Source organism: Choloepus didactylus, chromosome 2 (assembly GCF_015220235.1).
Source record: "Choloepus didactylus isolate mChoDid1 chromosome 2, mChoDid1.pri, whole genome shotgun sequence".
Taxonomy (NCBI): domain Eukaryota; kingdom Metazoa; phylum Chordata; class Mammalia; order Pilosa; family Megalonychidae; genus Choloepus; species Choloepus didactylus.
Window position 1 is genome coordinate 59,153,707 of NC_051308.1, and position 26,078 is coordinate 59,179,784.

The following is a 26,078-nucleotide window of genomic DNA, read 5'->3' on the forward strand; positions in this document are numbered from 1 at the left end:
TTACCTATTTAGTGTTCAATGCAGGAATTACCAATAATTCTCCTGGTTTCTCCCCTTACATCTTGGTTGGGTCAGATGAGGTTGGCCCAACCTGCAAGAAACCCTGGCTGGGTGCTTGCAGACATCCCCAATTTTAGAGGCCCTTCTTTACTAAATTAAGGACCTGGCAAAGGGAAAGATATTCTTATAGTAGAAATCAAGAAAAACCTAGAAAAATATTTCTGGATCATAAGATGCTTGACTTTATTCCTAGAAGAGAGCTGATCCAACAATCCGGGGCTTTAAACAAAATCTGTGGGGGCCTGAGCTCTTGACACCAGCCCAGGCTGGAAGATGTGATAGCTCCATGTTGGCAGGGGTGACTCAAGGTGAGGGGAGACCCTCTAAACCAAAAACTCCAGGGCTTTCCCCCAATTAACTGCCAGAGAAAGCTCTAGACCCTAAGAAAACAGAATAAAGTTATATACAGATGCACCCACACAACGCACATATACACACAATCACACTGAAATGTATACTCAAGATCTGAGTGTGACTGATTTCCCACTTCAGTTTGTACCCAGTGAAAATAATGTAATCCATCTCTAGAGAATAAGAGACAAGGTGTGCCCTATTCCAGCACCCAGCCCTCGGCTCTCTTTGGTCTCAGAAATGTAGTGAACAGCTTCAAAAAAACCTACCACACTAGAAGATGATACTTTATCTCCTTGCTTTGCAACTCCCTCGTTGCTCTTCTTACTTCTGGGAAACATCAGTCTCTCTTTTAGATTCTTCATGTCCCTTCAAATTCAAATCCATAAGCTCCAAAGGGCAGTGCTCCTTGCTTCGGTCAAGGTGGGAACCCAGGAGTGGAAATGGTGTCTTCACTTTAAAGCCTTGTCTTGCTCCCCTACTTGGGCTCCCCTGCCCTGCCAGAGGCCCCCAGGGAGCTCCTTCCTTGCCCAGAGCCTTGGGTCTCTGGGCTGTTTCAGCACCCAGGAAAGGGGCTAGGAGTCTATCCTGGCAAAGACAGTAGCTCTGCAGAGGGTAAGCTTCTTTGACCCCCAAATGCCTGTATATCAGGCACTCAGGAAGGGCTGGGACCTGGGTTAGGGGGTGGGAAGTGGGGTGCACCCTTCTGTATCTGCCCCAGGGGCAGCTTTGAATGGCCTGTCTGTGTCTGTCATGCTAAAAGTTAGCAGCCTAAAGAAAAGTCCAACCGAGGCACCAATTTTTTGGAACTACTGCTTTCGGGGGTGGTGTGGTGTGTTCTTTGGATAGCAGGGAAGACTGGGGAAAGCTGGGGGAAAAAGAGCTGTTGTAGGAGAGAGTTAACATTTGTTGTGTGCCTATGACATGCTGGGCCACTGCTGAAGGTTTGTGGGTTGTATGTGATCTTATTTTTATGCCGACAACATCCCTGGGGAGTATACCCCTTTCACAGAGGAGGAACCTGAGGCCCAGAGAGGTTAAGTGTCTTGCTTGCTCAAGGCCCCAGTTAGTAACCGGAAGGGTTCAGGTCTTATCTTACCCAGGCACCCAATATAGGTCCCTTACACCTTGCAACTAGGACATGCAAATTTGAAGTCCCCTCTTTCCCCAAGTTTAACAAGGGTCTGCTCTCTTAGCTCACCTCTCCGCTTTCTCTTTCGGCTGACAGAAAACCCCGAGAGGTCCCTAACACGTGCAAGACTTTTCTGCCCCGGCGAAGGGGCGCACAGTGGGACCGCAACTCCGCAGCGCGGAGCGCGCCGGGAGTCGGCCTCTTTTGCCCCCGCCCTCGCCGTCCGGGTTGCTCCTGGTTTGGGGTCCGGGGGCGGGGGTGGGGGCAGCGCCGCGGGGCTTCGCGCCATGACATCAGCCCAGGAGTGGTGCAGTGTGCAAAGCACGCTGGTTGGCGTGGCGCGGGGCCCGCCTTCCCGGAGCGGAACAAAACGGCGCCGAGGCCGGGCGCACCCAGCCGCCGCTGCCCGAGAGCGCTGCCCGCCCGCGCGCCGCCCGAGCCAGCCGCCAGGTGAGTGAGCCCCGGGTCGGGCCCCTCGGGCTGCAGCCACCCCGGCCGGAGCGAGGCACGGCTCTGCCTGCGTCCGGGCTCGCACAGAGCGCCCCCTAATTTTTCCTGCCCCGCCGCGGTGCCGGCGGATGCGGGGAAAGTTGTGAGGAAAGGGGGCTTGGGCCGGGGAGGCCGGCGCGTGCCGAGGAGTCGTGGGAAGGGGCCGCTGTTAGACCCGCGGAGCTTCTGTTGTTAGGAGGCGCCGGGTCCCTCCCCATGCCGGGGTTTCCCGGGCACGAAGGGCTCCCGCGTGCTCCTGACCCCGCGTGGCCCAGCTCTCCCCAGGTCCCGCGGCAGAACAATTGGCGATTTTGCGCGCCACTGACGGTCATTGTATGACAGGGGGATGAGGGCATTCGTGCCACTCTCACCCTCCTGCTCAGAGAGAGAAAGCCCGCGGCCGGGGTGGGGGAAACATCTGTCTTCGTTGGTCGAGCCTGGGGGAGGACGGGGGGTGGGGAACGAGGGTTGGGACGACGACCTGTGTCCTTGAGTGCAGGTGTGAGTTATTCTGAAAGAACTAGAGGGAGGGGAGAGCTGCAACATTTCCCCTGCCCCCACTCCAAGTCTTGGTGATAGATGGGGACAATTACTGAAGCCTAAAAAACCCCACAGTGAGTGTTTTGTGGCCTCAGTCTTTGAAAGCTGGGGGAACCAAAAGAAGGGGCGGTTACTGAGCACTTTTGCTGCATGTTGCGATATCTTACCCAACAAGGGACCCTGAGGCAGGTATTTTATTTCCTCTAACAGGCCCAAGAATATTCTGCACCTTCCTGGCCCTTGTGCTGTTATGTTCAGAACCTGGATCTGTGCTGGGAGCAACAGTGTGGGTTTTGGTTCTTCCCCAGAGCCCTGGGCCCCAGTCACCCCCCACCTGCCCTTGCAGTGTGAATGAATGGGTAGCACTCTTCATCCTGAGGAGACATCTCTGCCTTGGGATCTGGTCAGGTGACACTGAGGTGATTCCCTGGGTGCTTCATGAAATTATATCATGAAGAGGCAACTTGGAATCCTGATGAGAAACTGGAAGGCAGACAGGTGGAGGTTTGACTTTTGGATTTGCCTTTTACTAGGCAGGTGACCTTGGATGAGTTATTTAACCTCTCAGTGCCTCAGTTTCTTTCAGGGATGGTACTTTGGGAATGTATTACCAAGAGCTTCAAACACAATAGTCCTCAATTACTATCTTCCTCCTCCATCCTCCATCCATCCCTAATCCTCCCTGTCAGAGGCTGAGGGTGGGATCTGGAGAAAGGAAATACTGAACTTCCTTCTCCTGCTCTTGTTCAGCAGCTGCTTCCTGAATCTCCAGCCAAGTTCAGGCTCAGGAGGCCAGGACTGCCAGTGGGCCCTGTGGGGTGCTGAGAGAGAGACTGTCCTCAGCCTGCATCAGCTCTCATTCATTCAGCATTTGGACCCATGGTTGCCTGAATCCAGCCTTGCTGCTTGCTCAGTCTCCCTTTGCCTTGGAGAGGATATCCAAGGTGAACAGCAGTCAGACAAGAAGGAAGTTTATTCCACAGAGGGTGTGGTATGGGTCAGAGGAGGGGGAAAAAGAGAACTGTCTGCAAGGCTTGAGATGTCAAGGATAGGGGATATGGTAGGGCAGAAACCGCAGAGCACCAGCTCACCAGCTCTCCATTTGGGCTGCTGATAAAATGTGAAAAACAGGAGTGCCATGGCCTCTTTGCCTTTGGTCTCCTAGCACCTTCCTTACAGGCCCAGGTGTTTTCTTTTTAAATTGCAGATATCTGTCTCTGGAGCCAGTGAGTAAGGGACCAGTGTTGCAGCCTGGGCATATAGTGTTTGACAGGTGGTTGGTGACCAGCAAATATTTGATGAATGAATTGGATAGAAATGGGCTTTTAGCTGAATTGCCCTGGTGGGCACTCATCAGTCTTTACTGAAACCTTGCAAATAGTTACTAGCCAGTTTTTTCATGCAAGTGGTATTGAGGACCAGGCAAGGACAGAAAAGCCTAGTTTTTAATTCACTGTGGATCTCCTGGAGGGGATTGTGAAGGCTTTTTTAGTAGGCTGCTAAAGTTTAAATGTTTATGTAAGCCCAACTTCTTGTGAAAATCTGGCTTGCTGAAGGACTTGCAAAAAGACAATCATCAAACATTTTGAGGTTCAAGTAGGTGCTTGCTAGGGAGAATAAAGGGACCTTTCCTCCAACTCAACCATTTGCCATTACTCAGAAGTATCAGCAAATATCTAAAGAGACACAAAACTATATAATGAGCCTCCGAATTGACCTTTAATTGAGACAACAGTAAGCAGATATTAGCACTTGTGGTGTGCCAGGCACAGTGCTAAAGGCTTTACCTGTATTGTCTTGGTCAGTCTATGAGGTAGGTACTGTGCTTCCCATTTCACAAATGAAGAAACTAAGGTTCCAAGGTATTAAGTAAATTATCCAGGCTTGCAACTGGTCATTTGTGGAGCTGCTATTCAAATAGAGGGAGTCTGCTTCCCAAACCCACACTCAGCCACTATGTTACTATTTTTCTTTGCCCCTCTATGGTTCCTTTTTCCAGATCAACCTACAAAGGAAATAGCTTCCATTTGTGAAACACATTAGCTTTACAAAGTGACTTATAGCAGTTTATAAACTGTTTAAGGAAGATATGGCTTTACCAGTTTTAACATGGATGAGTCAGAGTTGGAGCTCACAACCTCCAGGTTTTTACTCAGTGCATGGCCAGGGAGGAGGACAGGGGACCCCTGGATGTCATGTCCCAGATCCCAGTGGGTATACTTACACCAGACAAATTCATGACAGGTAAACAGAAAAAATAAAAGCCTGGAAAAGAGTCTGCCTGAGATGGGGTGGGGGGGGGGGAGGCAGTAGCGCTGCGGGGGAGGGAGGTGAAGGGGAGGTCCAGGTTCTGACAGAGCCGCTGCCCTCTTCCTGCTGTCTCCAGTTTTCAGGAATTTATATGGTAACGACATGGTTGTACGTGGTTGTATACGTATCTCCCCAGGAATTTGTCTGACGTCGGTGTTGAGTAATTTCCATGTATGGTAAAGTGTGTAAATACGGAGGCAGCTAGCATTTCCAGACTGTAGCGTTTCCAGTGCTTCTCAAGGGCTAGAAGGCAGCGTCTGGTTCAACAGTGATGCAGAGGAAGAAACAGAAGGTTAGTGACTGGTCCCGGGGGCTCAGCCCCAGCCAGGCAACCAGGCCCCGGTTCCCAGGTGGTGTGGGATGGGGATTCCAGAGATGTCAGCTGCAAACTTCCTGTGTTTATAAGATATAAGTACTCATTTATTTTCACTTATCAAAATTTATCAAAGAAAAATCATCCGGACCTTTGTATGTGCAGCATGGGATAACCAACTATTAACACTCTAAGTTGACATCATTCCAAGTGAAAGCAAAGAAACTTGATGTGTTAATTAGCAGGGGAGACATTATTATAATGCAGGATTTCCTGTAACAGTTTTGAAACACAAGAAATGATCGAACTCCCATTTCTGCCTTTGTTGACCTTCAGATTCGTGAACTCCAAGGGGTGAGGAGCCCTTTAAAGACATTAGGAGACATGGCAGAGAAAGGAAGAGAGGTAGCACTGTTCTCGTGAGCTCACAAGGGACGTGGGACATGAAAAGAGAAAATTCAGGCCACAGAGAGGGAGACCTGGGCTATAATGACAGTGTCAAGTTCTGGGGTACTCTGGAGCATGGGGTGATGATAGTTCAGTGGTACTGGCTCACTTCTCACAGAGATGTGTCATATGCCACGTTCCCAAGAGTGAAGTGTGTGATGGGCTATGTGAAGCTAAGGCTGACCTTGCACTATCTCCATATCGGCTTCCAAGCCAGCTCTGCTTCTCCAGGCGATGTCCTCCTGCCCCCTACCACTGCCATGATATCCTGGGCTCTCAGGTGTCGCCTCCAGGACGTGGGCTCTGAGTCCTGACCCATGGCTCCTCCCTTCCTCCTCTCTCCTTGGCTGTTCTGACGTGGGGGCTTGGAGGAAGAGGCTGAGCTGTGGGGTTGGAAAGAATGACAGCTCTCCTGTTTACCTGGCCAGATACCAAGCAGTTCAAGTAATGCGGGCAGCACATTTCTAACCAGGCAAACGCTTGACAGGTCTCTTCCAGGCTGAGTGGGTGGGGACCTGAGCCCTGTGTCCAGAAGTCACTCTGTGACCCTAAGGAATGATAGATTTGGGAATGGGAGAAATGGATTTTTTCCACTGGAGAAATAAAGACGTGGGATGGTTTGTCAAATGTTTGATGATAGGGGGCTCTCCTTCAGGCACCGGTAGCTGGAAGTTAAGTGTTATATGTCTCTGAGATGGTTACTTAAACTCGAAACATGATCACACTGAACCCATCACCTTGGCCTTACTTTCACAAGATTTGGGGTGAGCATGAGGGTCTGTTTCCTGTGCCTGCTCCTTTCTCTGCTGCTGCAAGAGCTGCCGCCTTAGCTTGCGATGGGATAACTGGATAGGAAGGGGTAGGCAGCAGAATCAAACTAGGTGCTTATCAGAAGAGGCCAACGCCTGGCTTCTAGGCTCCAGCCAGCCTTGGAGGATCCTGCCATTTCAGGTAAACAGCTGACCAGATAGTTCTAGACATTCAGCAGAAAATCTAAACTCTATTCTCTGTTGATTGTCAACAGAGTGAAACAGGACAGACAGTTCCCAAAGGGAATGTCGCTCTCTGAAAGGAGCCCATTGCAAACCCATCAGGTGGTTAATGTGAGTACAGCAGGAAGTAATGATTCTTGATCAACCAGAGTAGTATACAGGAGAGCCCAATTTAAAGACACCAGCCCCTGGTGGCCTCAGGTGGCCAGGGGGAGCTAAATCCTAAGGCAGGGCAAGTAGCCTGTCTCAGACTCATTCACTGGGCTGACAGATAAGTCAGGAATTCCTGATCCCTAGTTGGCATGTTATTTCTGATGCCTTGGTCCTTCCAGATGTGGACTGGCTGGATAGGAGAGCAAGGATGTCTGGCCCCACATCTGGCAGGCTGATATTAAGGTTTGGCTGGGTCAGTCCTGTTAGTGGCAATCAGAGGAATGCCTTTATAATAAAAAATTGAGTCCTTAGGGTAGGTCAGGCACTGTGCCATCATTTGCATACATTCACATTTAATCCTCAGAGCATCCATTTTAGGAGTCAATGTAAGGTCCCATTTTAGAGACAAGGAAACTGAGGCTCAGAGAGGACAGTATATTGCCCAAGATCATTCATCTAGCAAGGGGTGAATCCAGATCTGCCTCACTCCAGCACCCACTAGCCTAACCACTGAACTCTGTACCTGAAATCTAACCTAGAGAACTTCTCTTATTATAACCAGTAGGGCCTTTGCCCCCCAGAACTGGGAAGGCAATTGGGAAGGAGCCGGACTTCCCTCTAGGCACACCGCAAACTCTGAGAAGCAGGTTGCCTTTTAAGGCAAACCTCCAGACAGCCTGAATTTGGCTGTTGAAAAGAAGCCACTGAGCAGAAAGGAGAGGGTAGAGTGAAGAGCAAGCCCTCCCCACTGTGGGAATGAGGTGGCCAGGGCTCCTGCCCACTGAGACTCGTCCCCAAGGGCAGGGTCCTCATAGTGGCAAAGGGGGCTGCCCAGACTCTTCCTGGCAGTGGACACAGTCATTACTTCTCATGTCAAGACACTAAAGTCCTTTTCCCCAGGCTCCTGAGAGGAGACCCCCAACCAAATGGCCAGGCTAGGGAGTGGCCCAGCCAAGAGGCATCCTGGGCTGATTTCCCCCACTGGCAGGTCCTTGGGTTTCACTCATTTCTCTGCCCATGTTCCTGATTCTCTAGGGCCCTGCTGGATGTGAGCCACCGAGAACAAGGGAGGCCTGTATGGAGCTGCGGGCCTCTCCCAGAGGGAGAAGGGCTTTTGTGTGTGGAAAAAAACACTGCTTGGAACTGGTTCCCATCCACGTGGTTAGGGGACACTTTCTTCCCTTAGGGGTGCTCCTAGGGACATGGAGTCTGCCCCCTCCTGCTTCAGGGGTCTAGAAAGGGAGCCAGCACTGATGTGTTGTATACCCCCCTGAGTGGGCACAGGATGGCATGGGTTGGGGGCGGACTCAGAAATGGAGAGACCTGCACACAAATCCCAGTTCTGCCTCATCCAGCCGCGTGACTGCAAGCAGGTTGCCTAACCTCTCTGAGCCTTGCTTTCCTGATCTGTAAAGTGGGCATATATTCTCCATTTCCAGGAGGTGGGAATGAAATGGGATGGTGCATAGTGGGCATTCTGTCACTGGTGGCCTGTCATTGGGGTGCCTTGGCTACAGGAATTCCAGGGTCACAGAATTCCTCATCAGAAGGAGAAGAGAGCCAGTATGACTCCATATGATGGAGCACATTTTCCCCAGAAACTTCCCAAGCAGAGGTCCCCTCACATCTCCCGGGCCCATTCCTGAACCAGCCCCTGGCAGGGAGATGGAATCACCGTGGTTGGCTTAGGTGACTTGGGCTCTGCCCTTGGAGTTGGGATGGGGGCACCACCCCGAGTCACTCAGTGATGGGGTGGCTGCCTGAAGAGAATCAGGTTTCCATAGCAAGGAATCAGGGGGACATGGTTGATGGCTAGGCGGCCAATAATACCTGCTACATGTTGCTATTCTCATCAAATTGTCTACCACATCATATCGTTCTGCGGCTCTGAGCCCTTTCTCAATGGGAGAAGCTAGTCCCTGGAGTCCCCAGGACAGAAAGGGGCTGAAAGAACAGTTGGAGCATCAGAAGCTGGGAATGGGGACTGGCCTGTGGATGCGGAGCTTAGGCCCCGTGGGTATCTGAGGAAGGCAGAGAGAGGCCGTGTATCAGTTTGCAGAATCCTACCTGTGGGGTGTCAGTGGTGTATACAAGCTGAAGAACTGTGGTCCAGAACCTGGAAAGGGAAAATTGGACCTATGCAATGGACAATGATCCATCTAGATTCAGTGCCTCTCCCTCCTAGGAAAGGATAGCGGGCTCCGGTTTTGCCCTCTACCTCGGCTCAGCCTGCCATGGCAACCTCCCCAACTCTGCACGCAGACATTGCTTCCCATGTGCCAGGTCCTGGGCTGAACACAGCAATTAAATCACTTACCCTGATAATGTATGAGATGTAGTAACAGGAGATAGTGCAGGAAAAGTAAGTGGAGATTGTACCATGGAGAATCCTGAATGCCAGGGTGAGGGTTTGATTATTCTCAGCAGTGGGGAGCCATTGATGGTGTTTGAGCAGGGGAATGTTCCACAAAAGGGATCTGGCAGTGTGTGGGGGATGAATGAAGGAAGGAGATTCTGGAAGTGGTGTGGCCATTGGAAAGTAACTGGCTTAAACGGTGATGGGAATTTGTTGGTTTGTTTAGCTGGAGAGTTGTTTAGCTGGAGAGATTGAATTTCAGGTTTGACTTCATTTAAGTGTTTTCATTATGTCATCGTGGACTCAGTTCCTTTTTGTCTCTCAGCTGTGTCTTCCCTGTTGTCAGCTGCATCATGAGACTGCTTGTGTCCTCCTGTGACAGAAGATCAGGATATTTTCCCCCAGAACCCTCCTCCTTCTCATCGGCCCAAATTGTTTCAATGGCTCATCCCTGAGCTGATTAGGTTAGGCTCAAGCCACATGCCAGGGCTGAAAATTGGGGTGGTTATCAAGGTATAGGCAAGTACAGTACAATATCCTCTCAAAGGGGGCTTCCCTGATTGTCTAAGTGAAAGGTGAGACGTGATTAAGCTGGGATTAGAGAAGTAGAATTTGGAATGGAAAGGAGAGAGTAAATGTAATGAACCCTGTGCTGATAGAATCCAAAACACTGGGCACACAGTTTTGGTGGTGGGTGGTTAAAGGGGAGCATAGAGTGGGGTGCAGCTAAAAGAGGAGGAAGAGCTCATCATTCTAAGGTTTGGGATAAGGCTCCTTAGTGATGGAGAGTTTGGTTGTGGTTACACAAGCAAAGATGGAGAAGTCGGGAAAAAGAAAAAAAATTTGAGACAAAAGGTAATGAAGTTGGGATTGCTCATGTTGCAATTGAGGTACCTGAGGGCCACCCAGGTGGAGGAGCTCACCTAAAATTGGATGTATGAGCCTGGGCTCAGAGGATAGGTCAGGGCCAGAAATACATAGGAGTCCTTGGCATGGAAGGGACAGTAGGTACAGCGGGAATGCAGGAAACTGGGGGGAGAGAAGGGGTGGCAGGACCAGGGGGAAATTCAGCTTTTAGAAATGGCAGGACAGAGCAGAGGGAGTGCAAATGTGTCTCCTCCACTCCCACAAAACCTCACTGAAGACCCCTGTTGTCATCATGATTTTCCAGCCCCTGTCACCAGTGGTGGGCCAATGTCACCAATACCACTTTTCCCACCTTAAGCTCTGGTTATCAGCCTGCATGTGTCTACTGAGCACCTCTGCCAGGACCCAGGCTCTGTAGGGATACATTTCTGTGTGTGAATGTGGCCCTGGTTGTGGCTTTCAGCGTTACTGCATCCTTCATTCATTCCTCAAATGTTTGTTGTGCACCTATTCGCTCCAGGTGCTGTGCTGGGTGTGGGGACTCAATAGGGAATAAAATCTGGACCCCATGTCCAGCGTCAGTGGAGACCATGCCCCCCTCTGTCCTTTACTCTAGCTGCCATGACAAGCCCTGTTCCTAGGAGGGTGGAATTTGGATGTCACATTCTTGTTTTGCAGTGCTTCCATGACCCACATCCCGGTGATCTTTCTCCTTTGGCTGGTGCACCTCCTGAGGCAGCAAACCTCCTGGCTCCCACCCCCTTCATTTCCTAGACTCTGCATCCTCCTTTACACACCTCGGCACCTACCTGATAGCCACAATCAGCTGTGCCTTGTATAGGATCCCTTTCCCTCCTTGAATTCTGTCATCTTCTTCCTTCAGTTTTATGTCTGTTGAGTGAATAACTGAAAGGAGAGAGAATAACTGGAAGTAGAGAAGCAGATCCCATCCACTAAAGGGTTTTTTCTGTTCTCCATTCACCTTCTGTGTTAATCGGGTACTGAGCTGCAGCAGCATCTGTCTCGCAGTCTTGCATTTCTGTGCTCGTGATAGTTATTTAACACTTGCTATATGCCAGGTACTGTGCCTTGCCTTTGACATGCCATATCTAATTTAACCCCAGAAATACTCTATGGAGTGGCTTATATTTTTATCCCCATTTTACAGATGCAGAAATCAAGATTTGGAAAGACTGACTTCCTTGCCCATGTTACACAGCCAGGGTGTGGCAGGATCAGGATTGTCTGATATCAGGACCCCAGCTCTTAACCAATACCTAGAGCATCTCAAAGTTGGCCCTGGGCTGCCTGCTCTGAGGTCACCTGGGTACTTATCAAAAATGCAGATTCCTGTGCCCCATCCTCAGAGGTTCTGATTCATCAGGTCTGGGGTGGTGCTGGTAAATGTTTGCAGAAGCTCCCACCTGATTCTAATGTACTCTAAAACCCAAGAACTGTGCCCAGTGTGCCTGCATCCTGGTTCTAACCTTTTTTGTGTGTGTGTGAGCTATATCTTACGTACAAAAGAGTGTGCATAACTATGTGTATAGTTTAAAGAATAATTATAAAGTTAAAAGTGAACTCCCATGTTATGACCACCTAAGTTAAGTTAAAAAAAACATTGCCAGGTCCTTAGCAGCCCCCTCCCCCCCAATCCCCACCCAACCACATTTGCTTCCCTCTCGTAGTGGTAACTCCTTCTAATAATGTGATCTTCATCCCCTTGCTTCTCTTTATAACTTTCTACCCACATGCTCATCCCTGGACACTCTGGATTAGTTTTGCTTGTCTGTGAACTTTACACAAACGGATTCGTGTTATATGAACTCTGGTTTGTCTCCTTCTTTTGCTCCGTATCGTCTTTGCACGATTCCCCACGTTGTTGCATGTAAGGGTAGGTGGCTCATCTTTATTGCTACTGCAGCTCCCTTTATAGGGTCTGAATCTTATGCTTATTTATATCCTTTGAGCGCCTAGCTCAGGGCTGAAACTCTAATAATTGACTGGACTGCGGGAAGAAACTCCTGAGTAGGTTTGAGGACGTTGTTGAGAGCAGACAGGAGGAAGTCCTGGGTCAGGACTCGCGGCCCCCATGGGTGTTCTGCCTCCTCCTTTCTCTCCTTCTCAGTCTCTGCCTGTTGCTTTTCCTAATTCCTACTTTTGTGTCTCTTTTCAGAATGCCAAACTGGGGAGGAGGCAAGAAATGTGGGGTGTGCCAGAAGACAGTTTATTTTGCCGAAGAGGTTCAGTGCGAAGGCAACAGCTTCCATAAATCCTGCTTCCTGTGCAGTGAGTATGGCACCCCCGGCCCTGCTGTTGCCATGGGGACCGGGCCAGGGCCTGCCCCACAGGCGGGGCCTGTCGACACCCCAGGGAACTGCTCCCATGGGATGTAAACAGCTTGACATTTGGCTGAAGTGCAGCTGGGCAGGGAAACACTTAAGAGCCTCTTTGTTCCGTTCAGAAGCTGCTTTCTAAGGGGATGAACTGACCAGAGCTGGTGGGGGTGGCAGGCATTTAGGGGCTGAAAGCCAAGCTGTAAAGACTTGGTTAGGAAAACTTTCCACTCAGATCTCTCTTCTTTTTCTCCCTGCCACAATCCCCTCATTTAAGAGGAAAGCATTTTTATTCCAAAGTTTCAGCGGCCTTTGGACCCAAATAATCCCTTGTTAAAAGGTAACACAGGCCACAGCCTTACAGAGAGACTGGGTCTGGGAGATCTAGGCTCTTCCCTCTTCAGCCCCTTTTAGGCCAGCCCACTCACTTCTCTCCCATCCTATTCCCACTCGGCCCGGGGTGAGAGGAAGAAGGAGCTACAGGCTTTTTGACATCTACTCCCAATAACCCAGAGCAAAGAACTCCAATCACAAGCTTGGATGAGTTGCACTGAGGTGATGTTTTCTGAGCTCGCAGAAATGGCGACTTGGGAAAGCCTCTCCCTAGATTTCTAAATGATTTGGCTTATTGTTATCAGATCCAAAGATCTGAGTTAGAAGAGGCCACTTCCACAAAATGCATCTTCTTTGAGGGCAAGCAAAGAGTGGGATGTCTTAGTTAAGCACCACATGTTGGAGCCAGCCAGATCAGGGTTTGACTCCTAATTTGGTGTGATGATAGGTAAGTTACTCAACCTCTTCCTGGTTTGGTTCTTCATTGCTACAATGGAGATAATAATACCTCACTGAGTTGTGAGAATTAAAATGAATGGGCCTGTAAAACAAATAAAGCACTTAAAGCATTGTGAATGTTCAACAAATGGTGGCACCCTTCCCCCAAAACACACACACACAGTGCTGAGGACCCATGAGGAAGGCGATGTGGCACAGAGGAGACCTCACAGGGTCCTGAGGGAAACGAGGTCCTATCTATCCTGTTAGCAAAGTTGGGAGAGTCTGTGGAGCCTGTTCCCAGGTGATTTGTGTTCCAGAGTAGGATCCAGATGGGCCAGGAGTCACCTGTCCACATCCACTGGTTGTTGACCAGACCCCTGCCAGTTGCTGGGTGGGGCAGCTGGAAGCCAGCCAGCGCTGTGCAGCAGGGAGCCCCACCAGCGAGCCCAATGCCCTGTCCTGCCCCACGCTGCCCGGGAGTGGCAGCCCAGAGGGCCGTGTCTGATAAATGGGGAGTAAATGAGCTTTGGTGGAGTTTGGTTGCCTTCCAGGCTGCAGAGGCATCTTGTTATCAGCAATTCACTCCACTTAGGAATTTTCAAGCTGTTTATTTTTTAGAGGGAATAAGAGATAGCTTGGTGCTGGCCAGGAAGAGAGTACACGCTGCTAGAAATGTATGGGCCCTCTCTTTGCTCTTAAAGAATGTTGCTTAATCACAAATTAAAAGAGGCCAGCTGTGGTGAGGAGGACTCAGCCTACAGCTCTGCTTGGGGGAGTGGCAGTGGGTCAGGCGGTTGGAGGAAGTCAGGAATTCAGGGGGTGGCATAGGAAGAAGGAAGGAGCAGGACCTGGGGCAGGGTATGAGCGGGTGTGGAGAATTAGAAACAGTTGCTGGAAGTCAGGCTGGGGAGCCAGGCTGGGAGAGGGATGTCATGCAATTAAGAGCCGTAAGGGACAGTCTCACATCTCTCTCGGGGGTCTTGGGGCCTGCCTAGTTCCTGGATATCAGAGCTGTAAGTGGACAGCTCCACAACTTGCTTATTCCCAGTGCCTTGAACATCCCCTAGCCTAAAGTAGGTTTCTGACAAAACTTTGTGAGAGGAAGGATGGTTACTTCTTTTTTTTTTGGTGCAGTGAATGATAAGTGCCCAGCTTCAATTCAGGATAACCCACAGAATCAAGATACTTCCCTTCCTAAGGCAAGGAGAGGCTGGAGGGTCTGGGCCTAGGTGGCCTTAAGGGCCACCCCCCTTGCTGGCTGGGCCCAGGAGAGTCCCCAAAGGAAGTTCCTCTGCTCATTCAGGTGCTTGGCATTGGGTTCTCCTCACCTTGTCACGTGCATTCCTTTCCTGTGGGCCCAGCATGGGCACATGGAAGACAGGATGGTATGCTAGACAGAGTCAAGGAGAACTACCTATGCCTTGGGCTTGGCCTTTGATCCAGGAGTGGGGACCAAGAGGCATGCAGTCCACCCCTGTGGTCTCAGTTGAAGCAGCCAGTTCCCATTAGCAGGCAGTGGCTCAGAGGCTGATAGAAGAGCTCAGCTCTGTGGCCAGAGGCCTGTCGCAAGGCTCTGTGCCCATCTCTGAGCTGTAACCACCTCCCTCCCGGGGCAGGGAGGAAAGAACAGCCAGCCCTGTGCAGATGGTGATCTGGTTTGTCCTAACCGTGTGGTGGTGGCTGATGGAGCTGGACCCAGCAGCTTGGCCCTGGGCTGTTCACCAGAATCCAGGAGCACAGGTGACGCCCACAGAAGCCTTGCACACCCTTTGACCTCATGGCTAAGGTTTACCCTCCATTTTCATCCTCCCCACCCCACTCGCTTGGCTTCATCAAAAAGCACCATGGGCTGCAGAAAACAACCAGGTCTGGTGTCAGTTCGTAGGCTCTGATGTCTTCTCTGGGCTAAGTTCCTGGGTCTCTTGCTGGAGAGATCAGTCAAAAGACACCTGTTCCCCCAGCTTCTCTTGGCTCCACATTCTGCCTTCCCTCTGGTCGAGGAATTCCCAGGTCAAATTTGGTCTTACGGGAAGCAATTTCAGTCCAACTCCTTACTTCCCGCCCTAGAAGGGAATGTTGGAGCCCTCAGCCTGTTGTTCCCTCTCCCTCCTTCCCAAACCAAGCCTCAGGGGAGGAGGTGGGAAGTTCCATATTTGGGCTGCCCAGAGTTCTGGAATGAGATGGTGATTCAAGGGCACGACAAGAGGGTCCTTATTTAGTCTGAAGTCTCCAACCTGTGACTCCAGGGGAGAGAGGAGCTGGCAGAGGGCTGAACCCTTTAAAGGCAAGAGAATGACAGGTTGCAAGGAGCTGAGCTGAGTCTTCAGAGGGAAGTAAGAGGGTGTGGCTTTTCCAGTTGTGTCTCTTGATATCTGTTTGAAGATACAGCCCAATTGGGCACACTGAATCCCAATATTTAAGAAATACTATAGAACCACATTAGGATTACAGAATGAGACCGAAAGAAATGACACCAAAGAAAGAGTGAAGTTGAGTCATTGGAGAGAAGTAGTTGAGGTTGGAAGCATATTATCTCTTGAGTTCTGGGCCTGTCCCTTCCCTCTGCCTTGTCTTCAGGTGGTAGTAACTTTATATAATACTATTATGAGTAGCCAGCATTTATTATGACTCTTTTGTGTGTAGGACATTGTGCTAAGCCCTTCACATGTAAGATCTCTTTCTCACAACCACCTTTTGGGGTAGGCATTATTATCTGCATTTACAAATGAGTACACAGTACACTAGGAAGGCAAAATAACTTGCCCAAGGTCACAGGTGGAAAGGGAGAGAGTTGGGATTTGATCCTGGCAGTCTGACGCTGTGCCACCCCAGGCTCTCACTCTGGATAACTGGGCATAGCTCCCCTCTAAGACAAACAGGAAAATATATGAGGCCCACAGGCTTTCTGGCTTGTCCCATTCCAATCTTTCTTACCCCAGGAGTAAGGAAATTCTTCCCAGCATCTGACCTGATTTCTTCCTGTGGCAAAGTGGTTTCAGAGATTAGAAATTCCATATCCTCCTGTGGTTAACACACTCTGCACCTTATTTCGAAGCCCCCCTTGCTGGCCTTTAATACACATTAAAAGATTTTCTTCTGGAAGCATCACTTCACTGCCATCCCCCCCATTATGCACAGATTGTCCTTTCTGGATCCCATTCCATTGCTGGAGGCAGGAAAACCTGCCCTTCTTTTTTCCTTTCTTTTTTCTCCTCTCCTGTTGGGGCGCATGGTGTCTTTGTCAAGGGCAGAGTGAAGGACCTGAGTGGGCTTCCTGTGACTTGGGGTCAGCCTGGGCTGAACCCTGGAGCCCTGCACCCTTGGGGTGTATGTGAAGGTGCAGTGGACAGAGGGGGGCACACACAGACTCCTGGGAGAGGCGGATGGCCAGCGTTCCTGGAGTCAGGACTTCCCTTTCTTCCTTCTGCTCATTGGCCATCTAGGCCTTCACTTCCAGGCTGCTCCTGAAAGATCAAGGCATTATATATGCAAAAGTACCAGGAAAGCTTCAGCTGCAGGGGGTTTGCATTGAGCAAGCAGTTCACCCAGCTGCAGCTCACTGCACTCCTCTCCTCCTGCACAGTGGTCTGCAAGAAGAATCTGGACAGCACCACGGTGGCTGTGCACGGTGAGGAAATCTACTGCAAGTCCTGCTATGGCAAGAAGTACGGGCCAAAAGGCTATGGCTATGGGCAGGGCGCAGGCACGCTGAGCACCGACAAGGGGGAGTCGCTGGGCATCAAGCCGGAGGAGTGAGTGAAAGATCCTCTCCTGCCCATCTTCTTGAGTTCCCTTCCCACCCTCACCCTACCCCCTGTCCCCATGTTGGGCACATTTTCAACCACTTTAGGTTAAGCAGTGGAAGACTCAGACAGCCATTTATTTAAAAGGTATTCACGGAGCACACATTGTGGGTCAGGCCTATTGGAGGAACTGGTGTACAATGAGAAGTAAAAGAGGTCAGGTTCCTCCCCACAAGGAGAGTGCATCCTATATTTTTATAGGAGTCAGAGCTGGGAGGGGCCCCAAGAATTATTTAGTCTGGTTTCCTCCTTTGATAGATGAGGAAACCCAAGTCCGGGCTCAGGCACAGGGGTCCTTGCCATACCAGCTCATTCCCAGCACAGCCATCTCACCCCTGCTGAGGGGAAGTCATTCTGCTGCCTTGGAAATGCCTCAGGGTGTCACTGGGGATCACTGGGGTCTCCCCAGCACCCACTGACCTCTGACCTGCTGGTAAATGCTGGCTGTTGGCTGTCAGCCCGGCTCTGGGGGTATGGACGGAAATGACAGAGAAGCTACCCAATTTTCAGCCAAGGTCATTGCCCCAGTGGGTACAATTTGACAGCAGATTTCTCCTGGAAAGGATCTGATAATATAGAACAGCTCCAGAAACAGGAGACAGGGGAGGGTGATTCTTAGCAAACAAAGTGTTCAGAACTATTCCAGGGTTTTGACTGGGTGACTGAGGGATGCCCAGTGTTTCAGTGGAATTAACATTGTTCTGAGCCTTGGTTTGTCCATCTGTACAATGGGAGATGACCTTTGAGGCCTCTGTGACTCTGGCTGGGGGAGCTGCCCTGTGCCCTGACATGAGGTGAGGGCATATCCTTGCAGTGCCAGCCCCACCCATACTTCTCAGTGGAAATCATTTCACCACATGTCCTTCCCCACGCAGGGCCCCTGGCCACAGGCCCACCACCAACCCCAATGCATCCAAGTTTGCCCAGAAGACTGGCGGCTCTGAGCGCTGCCCCCGGTGCAGCCAGGCCGTCTATGCTGCTGAGAAGGTGATCGGTGCTGGGAAGGTAAGGCAGCTGCTAGGCGTGGTTGGGAGAGGGAGGGAGGGGCTGGTGAGAAGCCTTCCTGGAATGTGGATTCCAGAACTTTGCAGCCTGAGCCCGAGACTCTAACCCCTTCCCTTCTGAGACTCCCTGAGTAACCCTTGATCCTGTAGCATGCTTGTCTTGTCCTTGTACCTGCCAGTCTCCAAGAAGCCCAAATCACCCATGAACTGTAACCACTGTTATTGATGGGGTTGATTTCTAGATGCTGATGGGCAATTCATAGGGATTTGCAAAAAATCAACTTTTGCCTCTAGGGTTAGGGATCACAGAGTTCTAAGGGTACTTGGGTTTCAGAGGGTTCACAAACCCCCAAAAATCATATACAAAGTATTGTGGGAATATGTGTCTTTCTGGGAAGAAGATCCATAGCTTCATCAGATTTTCAGAAGCATCTGTGATCCCCAGAATGTTAAGAGCCACCCAAAAATCCACATACATTCCATTAGATGGGATCTGGATTCCCTAAAACCCACCCATGTATCTCAGGGCAGAGATTCTCAAGGTTCAGGACCCATCAGAGCCTTCTGGGAGGCTTTTTCGAATAACTACCATGCATGCTCTTTCCCCATGAGACTCTGACAGTGCCCAACAACCACCACTGCACAGTAAGAATCACAGCAGTGTGACCTTGGCAAATTGCTGAACCTTCCCAAGCCTCAGTCCCACATCTGTCAAGTGGAGCAAATGACAGTCCCTGACATACAAGGTTGTTTGTTTTAAAGATTAAATAAGATAATATATGTATAGTGCTTAATAAAGTGCCTGGTATGTGCTCAATACAGGTCAGTTACTATTATTATTATTGTCTATTTTGGAGAGTTGTGAAGTCAAAATAAGATTCAATTGAAGATCCTTGCCACTGATTAAATGATATGAAAACAGGAGATATTATTAATATTAAGTTGGTGTTTTTTGTCTCGCTGTGCAGAAAATTATTTAAAAATACCCAAGAATCAATATTTCCATCACCTAGACCAGGTATAAGTTAAAGTTAAGGCTGTACTACTAAGGAGTTGGGTCAAGAGAATTTTGCATTCAAACAGAAAGAGTTGGGAGAAGCCTGGGCCAAGAAAGGAATATGGAGGAACAGGGAGTACTTGTAAGTGCTGCATGAATGAGCAAAGAAATGGAGCTTGTTCTGAGGGGTGGGTGGTGTCGGATGGGTTCTGTCCTTCTCCAGGTGGAGAGCTCAGGGTAGCAGCCCCTGCTTTACAGGGGAGGAAACAGAGGCAGGGTGTGTGTGAGGCTGCTTGAGAGGCCGCACTGTGCGCCGATGGAAGGTCTGAGATCCGGGCCCCTCCGTCTCAGGTCTCTGGACCCCAATGCCCCTCCCCTTCCCTCCTCCAGGCGCCGGGGCTGGAGCAAATGCGCAGAGGTTAGGCGGCCAGGATATCTGAGGGAATCCAGTTTCCTTTTTCACTCTCCAGGGCGGGCACTGGGTGGCTGTGCTGGGGGAGTCTCTTTGCCCTTAAAAGGCCTTGTTTTGTCCCGTCTCCCTGCTGCCTGCATCTTGCTTGTCTCAGGTTTAGTGGAGCTGTCTACACATCAGCTGTGTAGCCTGCTCAGCTGCTGCTGACGGTTGCTGGCTGCTGAGAAGTTTTACTGTCTGTGCTGGATTCCAGCACAGTTTACAAACCTGTGCCTGGCTTTTTTCCGGGGAGGCTGTTAGCCTCTTGACTCCAGGCCCCTCTTAGAACCACAAAAGGCTTTCTGTGACTCCTGGAGAAACTGCATATCTTGGCCTTCTCTTGCTGAGTTCAGTGTACTTCACTGATTTGGGGGGATTGAATCATGTTGTCCCCCATAGATGGCAGGTTCAGGTCCCAACCCCTGGTCCTGTGGTGTGGACCCATTGTTTATAGGACCTCTTGAAGGTGTTACTTCAGTTAAGGTGTGGCCCACCTGAATCAGGTTGGGCTTTAATCCATCACTGGAGTCCTTTATAAGCAGAGTGAAAGTCAGACAGAGAAGAGAGCTATGGGGAGCAGCCAGAAGTCAGTGGAACCCTGAGGGGAAAGGGGAAGACATCACCATGGGCAGACAGAAAAGTCAGACCAAGGATCTCTGGCAGCCAGCCCCGTTGTTCAGGCCAACCTATTGTATGGTATTTGTTTTAGCAGCTGGGAAACTAAAACAGTTTTTGGTACCAGAAGGTAGAGTGCTGCTATGACAAATATCTAAAAATGTGGAAATGGCTTTGGAATTGGGTAGTGGGTAAAAGAGGGAAGAATTGTGAGGATGTTGGTAGAAATATGGACATTACAGGTACCCAATGAGGCCTTAGAAGAAAATGATGAATGTGTTACTGGAAATTGGAAGAAAGGCAGTCCTTGTTATAAAGGGATAGAGAACTTGGCAAAATTATGTCCTGATGTTGGATTGAAAGTAGAACTTGTAAGTAATAAACTGGATATTTAGCTGAGGAGATTTCCAGGCTAAGTGTAGAAGGTGCAGCCTGGCTTCTCCTTGCAGCTTACAGTACAATGTGAGAGGAAAGGGATAAGCTGAGAATTAAACTCTTCAGCACAAAGGAACCAGAAATAGATGATTTTGAAAATTCTCAGCCTACCCAGATAGTGTGCTCTGAGACTAGGTCCAGAAGTGGCTCTATCAGGCACCTCCTTGAGCTTCCGAGAAGCGAGCCCCTAGAGAACCTTGCTCTGGGCAAGGGTTTAGGTGAACAGCCCTTTGTTACAGAGAATTGGTGCATGATTCATGAATCTAGTCAGCCATTTCAGAGGGAATCAGGATTGGAAATGCAGCTATCCAGGAAGGATCTGTGGAAAGCCTGTCTGATGGTTTAGACCTGCTTGAAATGCACGCAAAGCTGACATGGTTTTTGCAAAATTTGTGTGAACAGAACCAGTGCTAGCCAGGACTGAAAGGGACAGAGAAGAGACGAATTAAAGGAAGAATGACTTCAAGGGCAGAACCACGGAAGCAAAGTTCTGGACTGAAAAGGTCTCTTTGGCCAAGAGAGGGGCCCTCCCATGTGTGTGGAAAGGGCAGGTCTGCCCCTGTGCACGGAGGGGCCGGGCCTCACACCCTGTTATTCAGGAAGTATGCCACCACCCCAGTGCTTGGAGATGGTGGGGCCTTGCCCCAGCGTTCGCAGAGAACCTGGCCACCATCCTGATGCTCAGAGGGTGGGGCGTGTGTCCCAGCATATGCAGAGAGTCCGGCTGCCATCTTGATGCTTGGAGAGTGGGGCCTTCACCCTAGTGTTCAGGGAGAGCATGGCCACTGTGCAAGCTCTTGGAAGGTGTGGGGTTGTCATTCCATCAGGTCCAGAGGACAAAGAATCAAGCCACGGATGACTCTCAGACCTTGAAATCTAATGGAGTTTGCCCTGCTGGGTTTCGGACTTGTTTGGGACCTGTGACCCATTTTCCTTCCAGTTTCTTCCTCTGGAATGGGAATTTTTATCTTATGACTGTCCAACCATTCTATATTGGAAATAGATAACTTGTTTTCTAGGTTTTACAGGTCCACAGATGTAAAGGAATTTTGCTTCTGGCTGGACTACATTCTTAACTGATTTTGCTGAGATTTTGTACTTAGCATCATTTCCAAAATGACTTAAGGCTTTGGGGATGTTGTGATGGAATTAATGGATTTTGCATGTGGGAAGAACATGACCTTTAGGGGTCCAGAGGGCAGACTGTTAAGGATTGAATCATTTCCCCCCACAAAAGGATGTTCAGGTCCCAACCAGGAGTGGGTGTGGACCCATAGTAAATAGAACCTCTTGAAGGTGTTACTCCAGTCAAGGTGTGGCCCAGCTAAATCAGGCTGGGCTTTAATCCCGATTCCTGGAGTTCTTTATAAACAGATTGACATTCAGAGAGAGAGAGAGAGAGAGAAAGAAAGAGAGCTTATAGGGGGAAACTGGAAGTCAACAGAAACCTGAGGAGAAAGGAGAAGACATCACCATGTGCATTGCATGTGACAGAAAAGTCAAGCACCAAGGATCACTGGCAGCCAGTGCCAGAATGCCACAGTCTTCAGGGAGAAAGCATTGCCGTGCTGATGTCTCGATTTTGGACCTCTCACAGCCTCGGAACCATGAGCCAATAAATTCCCGTTTTTCAAGCCAACCCATAGTAAAGTATATGTTTTAGTAGCTGGGAAGCTAATTCTCCTTCTGAAAAAATAATAGTCAATACTGACTCAGGACCATCTCTGCACCAGGTCTGGTGCCACCACTTTACACTGGTGAAAACATTTAATCCTCACAACCACCTGGTGAAGGAGATGCTATCACCCTTGTTCTCTGAGAGGTGCTGGGGTTTGGGCAATGCAGCGCCCAGTTCTAGAATTTCAGAGGCCAGGCTGGTCCAGAAGAATCCTAATTACAAAAGCCTACTTCACGGCCAGGCACTGATCTTCATATACCCAGTCCTCACATCAGCAGGTTTCCCAAATGAGGAAATTGCAGGGGCTAAGAAACTGAGGTTGTGCAGCTAGTAAGCAGCAGTGCCAGGACAATTCTGAAGCCCTTGCTTGCACCTCTAATCCAGAATGGGGTCTGGAGAAAGCTTATCTGGTCCTGCCTATGGAGGAACAGCTACCTTGGCGGTGATCCCATCAACGTGCCTGTCCTTTGTGGTACAGTTGGTGCCACCAACCATCCAACAATTGCAATGCTTCCTTGAAGATAGTGTGAGGTGTCATGTGGTCTCCGATCTGCTCCCTTCACTGCCCAGCACCATGGGCCATGTCTTCCCAGCAGCACCAGCTGAGCAGACTTCAGAAGTGTCCTGAGCCCTTCCACCAGGGTTATTTCAAGGGGAGTGGGCTGGGGGAACCCTAGTCACTGGAGTCAGTATTAATGATTTCCTTCCCCACCCAGTCCTGGCATAAGTCCTGCTTCCGATGTGCCAAATGTGGCAAAGGTCTTGAGTCAACCACCCTGGCGGACAAGGATGGCGAGATATACTGCAAAGGTGGGTGGTTTCACTTCCAATGGGGAAATGAGGGGGACCAGAGAAGTAGGGGAGCTAAGTAGCTACACCCTTGCTACATGTAAACCAACTCCTGGCCTTGGATCCATACCAGAGCATCTAGTATGACCCCTTCATTTTACAGAGGAGCAAACTGAGGTCCAGAGGGAGAAAATGACTTGGCCAGGTTCATATGGCAAATTGGGGCAGGGATGGGGCTAGAGCCTAGATTCCTAATTCCTAATGCTTCCCCTATAATTTTAGTGGCAGGAAAATAAGTACAGTGTTGGGACTAGGGGTACTGTAGAGGGTGAGAGGACACTGGTGGACTCCCCTTTTCCAGTGTCCTGGCCAGGCGCTAAGGGTGAGGCATTTTCATTGGGAGGGCTGAGGAGGTGCAGCTGGGGGAGAAGGAGCATGTCTTTACCTCTCTCTTCTCTCTGCAGGATGCTATGCTAAAAACTTCGGACCTAAGGGCTTTGGCTTCGGGCAAGGAGCTGGGGCCCTGGTCCACTCTGAGTGAGGCCGCCACTGCCCACTGCACCCCTGCCCACTTCATTGCTTTGCATCGCCGTTCCCTTCCCAGTGGCCTTGGAGATCGCCAGGATTCTTTCTTCCTTTCTCTGCCACACATCACTAATGACCTGAACTTCGGCCTCTGGCTCCCTTTGGCTTAGGAGTCCGCCTGAGGTCCCAGCACCACTGAGGGGCACCCCATGCCAGGGATCTGACACCATCTTGAGAGTGCACTGTGTCTTAGTCTAAGTGGGAATGGGCCCCTCTGCCCACAGACCGCCCCACAGACCGCGGTTCTTTGCCTCTTAGGCTGAGTGTCCATCATCAACTGACCAAAGCACCTGAGTCCACATCCTGGTGCCCAGAGAAGCAGCAGCCCCAGGCCCAGAGGGGAGGAAAACAGGACCAAAACAGGGCAGGGGAAGACTGATTTATGGGATCTCTGAATTCTCCTCTGTGGGAAAGAGGGTGGGCTTCTTGGTAAACCTCTTTCCAGGCCTGGGGAGTCCCAGCTCAGGAAGTCACTAGAGGAAGGAAGGGAAGTGCATACAGGGTCAGAGGCCAGAGGAGCCACCTGCTTCCTAGACCCCTTGCCTTTGAGTCTGTGTGGAACGAGTGTCATCCCCATGGTCTGAGGACCCCAAAGTCAGGATGACATCTGACTTCCCTCGCATCTAGATCCCTATTGGAAGGGAGGCCCACAGGGAAGTGCTTCCACCACACATTCACATTTTTGGTGGCCCAAATCTTAGGATATAGATCTGACCCTCACCCTGGGTCCTGAGGCTGTGGCTGGCAGCTCACCCTGTGTTCTTAACCATGCCCACCTGACGCTTGGATGTGGCGGGAGGCAGTCCCAGCCTGTCTTCATCTGGACGCCCCTCCCCTGGGCGCCCACTTTTCAGGGCCTTCCTGCCCCTTCTACTCCACCCTTCTCCAGGGACCCTTCCCTGGCCACATCATTCTTGTCCCTTCCAGGCTCAAGCATAGCAGCAGGAAGTAGGGGCCAGGCCAGGCTGGGCTCCTGGTGACTGAATGAACAACACTATATGGAGCTGCTGACTGAAAGGGCTGTGGGCAGGGGCTGTATGCAAGCTAATTTCTCATCTCGTTAATAAAGCTGTTCAGAAAAGAGCTCTGGTGTCCTGATCCTATGTCCATGGGAGCACTGCTACTCCCCTAGGCCTGGGAGGGAACTTGATGGAAGTAATCATGTTAGTGGGAGGCCTGGTGGATTATAAATCAAGATAGGTTTTTCTCCTGCTTTTTCTAAGGCTTTTTTACTTTTCAGTATCTGTTCTAATTGACCCCCCTGCCTGAAGTGACCTGACCAACCCAGCCTTGTCCTGTCTGTACCCTACTCCCTCTCCCACAGCTGGGGCTCAGCTAGGCCCCAAAGCTGTGCTTAGAACTGCCTGCATGGAAAGCTCTGGAATGAGAAGGAAACTCAGCCAGAGGAAATTTCATGTCAAATGCAGAAAGTTCACTTCTGTTCAGCAGGCGTAGGGTAGAGGGGCCTAGTGCACACACAGCCAAGTTCACAGGCCATATCTTTTGGAAGGGGGCTTGCCTGAGGGGTTGCAGTGTCCTTCATCTTAGGGATATGCCTGTCCAATGCTTCAGCTCTACTTCAAAATGTGCCCACACCGAGAGTTTACAAAATAACAAACAGATGCTTTAACAACAACAAAGCCTCATGTGCTTAGCATCCAGATGACCAAATCCAACGGTGGCCTTGGATAGAGCCACTCCTAGGCTCTGGGAAGGGGACATAAACATGTATAAGCTCAATCAACAATGCAGAGCAATGGGTAAGTGCAAGGAGGCAGGTAAAAGAACTGTAGGACTTCAGAGGAGAATGCCAGCCCAGGGTGGGCACTGGCCCTGAGCTCCCAAGTGGGATTGGGGTCTCTATCTTGGTAACCCCTCTAGCTCCCGCACAGGATCTGGCCCATGGGAGGGGCTTGGGGAAGGGTCTTTGCAGTAACGAGGATAGATGGATGATACTCAAGAGGGTCGTGGCTGGTTCCTCAACTTTACAAACACAGGTGGCTTATCCAGCTTTTCTGGGAGGGGCCCACCCACGGGAGGTGCCCACAGGAGTGCCCAGGATGGTGCGTTTGGGGCCCGGAGTGGAGATAGGCTGCCCTCTGCTGGCTGCTCGGGCGGGCCTCCGGGCCCAGGACAGGGCCATTGTCCAGCGTCTCCTACCCTAGCTGTGCTCATCAGGGACCACCCGTCGCCCCATGGTGGGGAGAGGATCGGGACGCACCTCCAGAAAGTGAAACGGGTAGAGGGCGGCAATTCAGACGCGACTCGGGCAAGGCGACCACCCTCTGGGTAGTGAAGGGCGGGGCAGGGGAGGAGGGCGCGGCGAGGAGGGTGGGGCACTCGCCAGGGAGGAGGAGGGTCCGCCGGGAGGGAGGGGCCCGCTAGCCACGGGCGCGTTGGGTGCTCTGTGCGGGGAGACACCAGGTGGTGCTGTGGGGTCGAGAGAAAGGCAGGAGCTCCTGTTCCACGCACCCCACACCCTCCTCCCCTCTCAGTGGGCCCGGAGGACCCTTGCTTCCTTGGAGCATTTGCACACTCATAGGGGCCTCTGGTATACCAAACGTGTTGTTGGCCCAAAGGAAGAGAGTGAACAAGGATCTT

General features: G+C 50.7%; 1 protein-coding gene across 1 annotated transcript; it reads left to right on the forward strand.

The window, feature by feature from the left end:
• Positions 1 to 1,837: 1,837 nt before the first annotated feature.
• CSRP1 (cysteine and glycine rich protein 1) lies at positions 1,838 to 24,560 on the forward strand. The gene is made up of 6 exons (XM_037825061.1): positions 1,838 to 1,993; positions 12,187 to 12,299; positions 16,704 to 16,872; positions 17,799 to 17,928; positions 22,820 to 22,913; positions 23,357 to 24,560. Exons 2-6 carry the CDS (start codon positions 12,188 to 12,190, stop codon positions 23,431 to 23,433), a joined length of 582 nt encoding a protein of 193 aa, XP_037680989.1. The 5' UTR covers positions 1,838 to 1,993; position 12,187; the 3' UTR covers positions 23,434 to 24,560.
• The last annotated feature ends 1,518 nt before the right edge of the window (positions 24,561 to 26,078 follow it).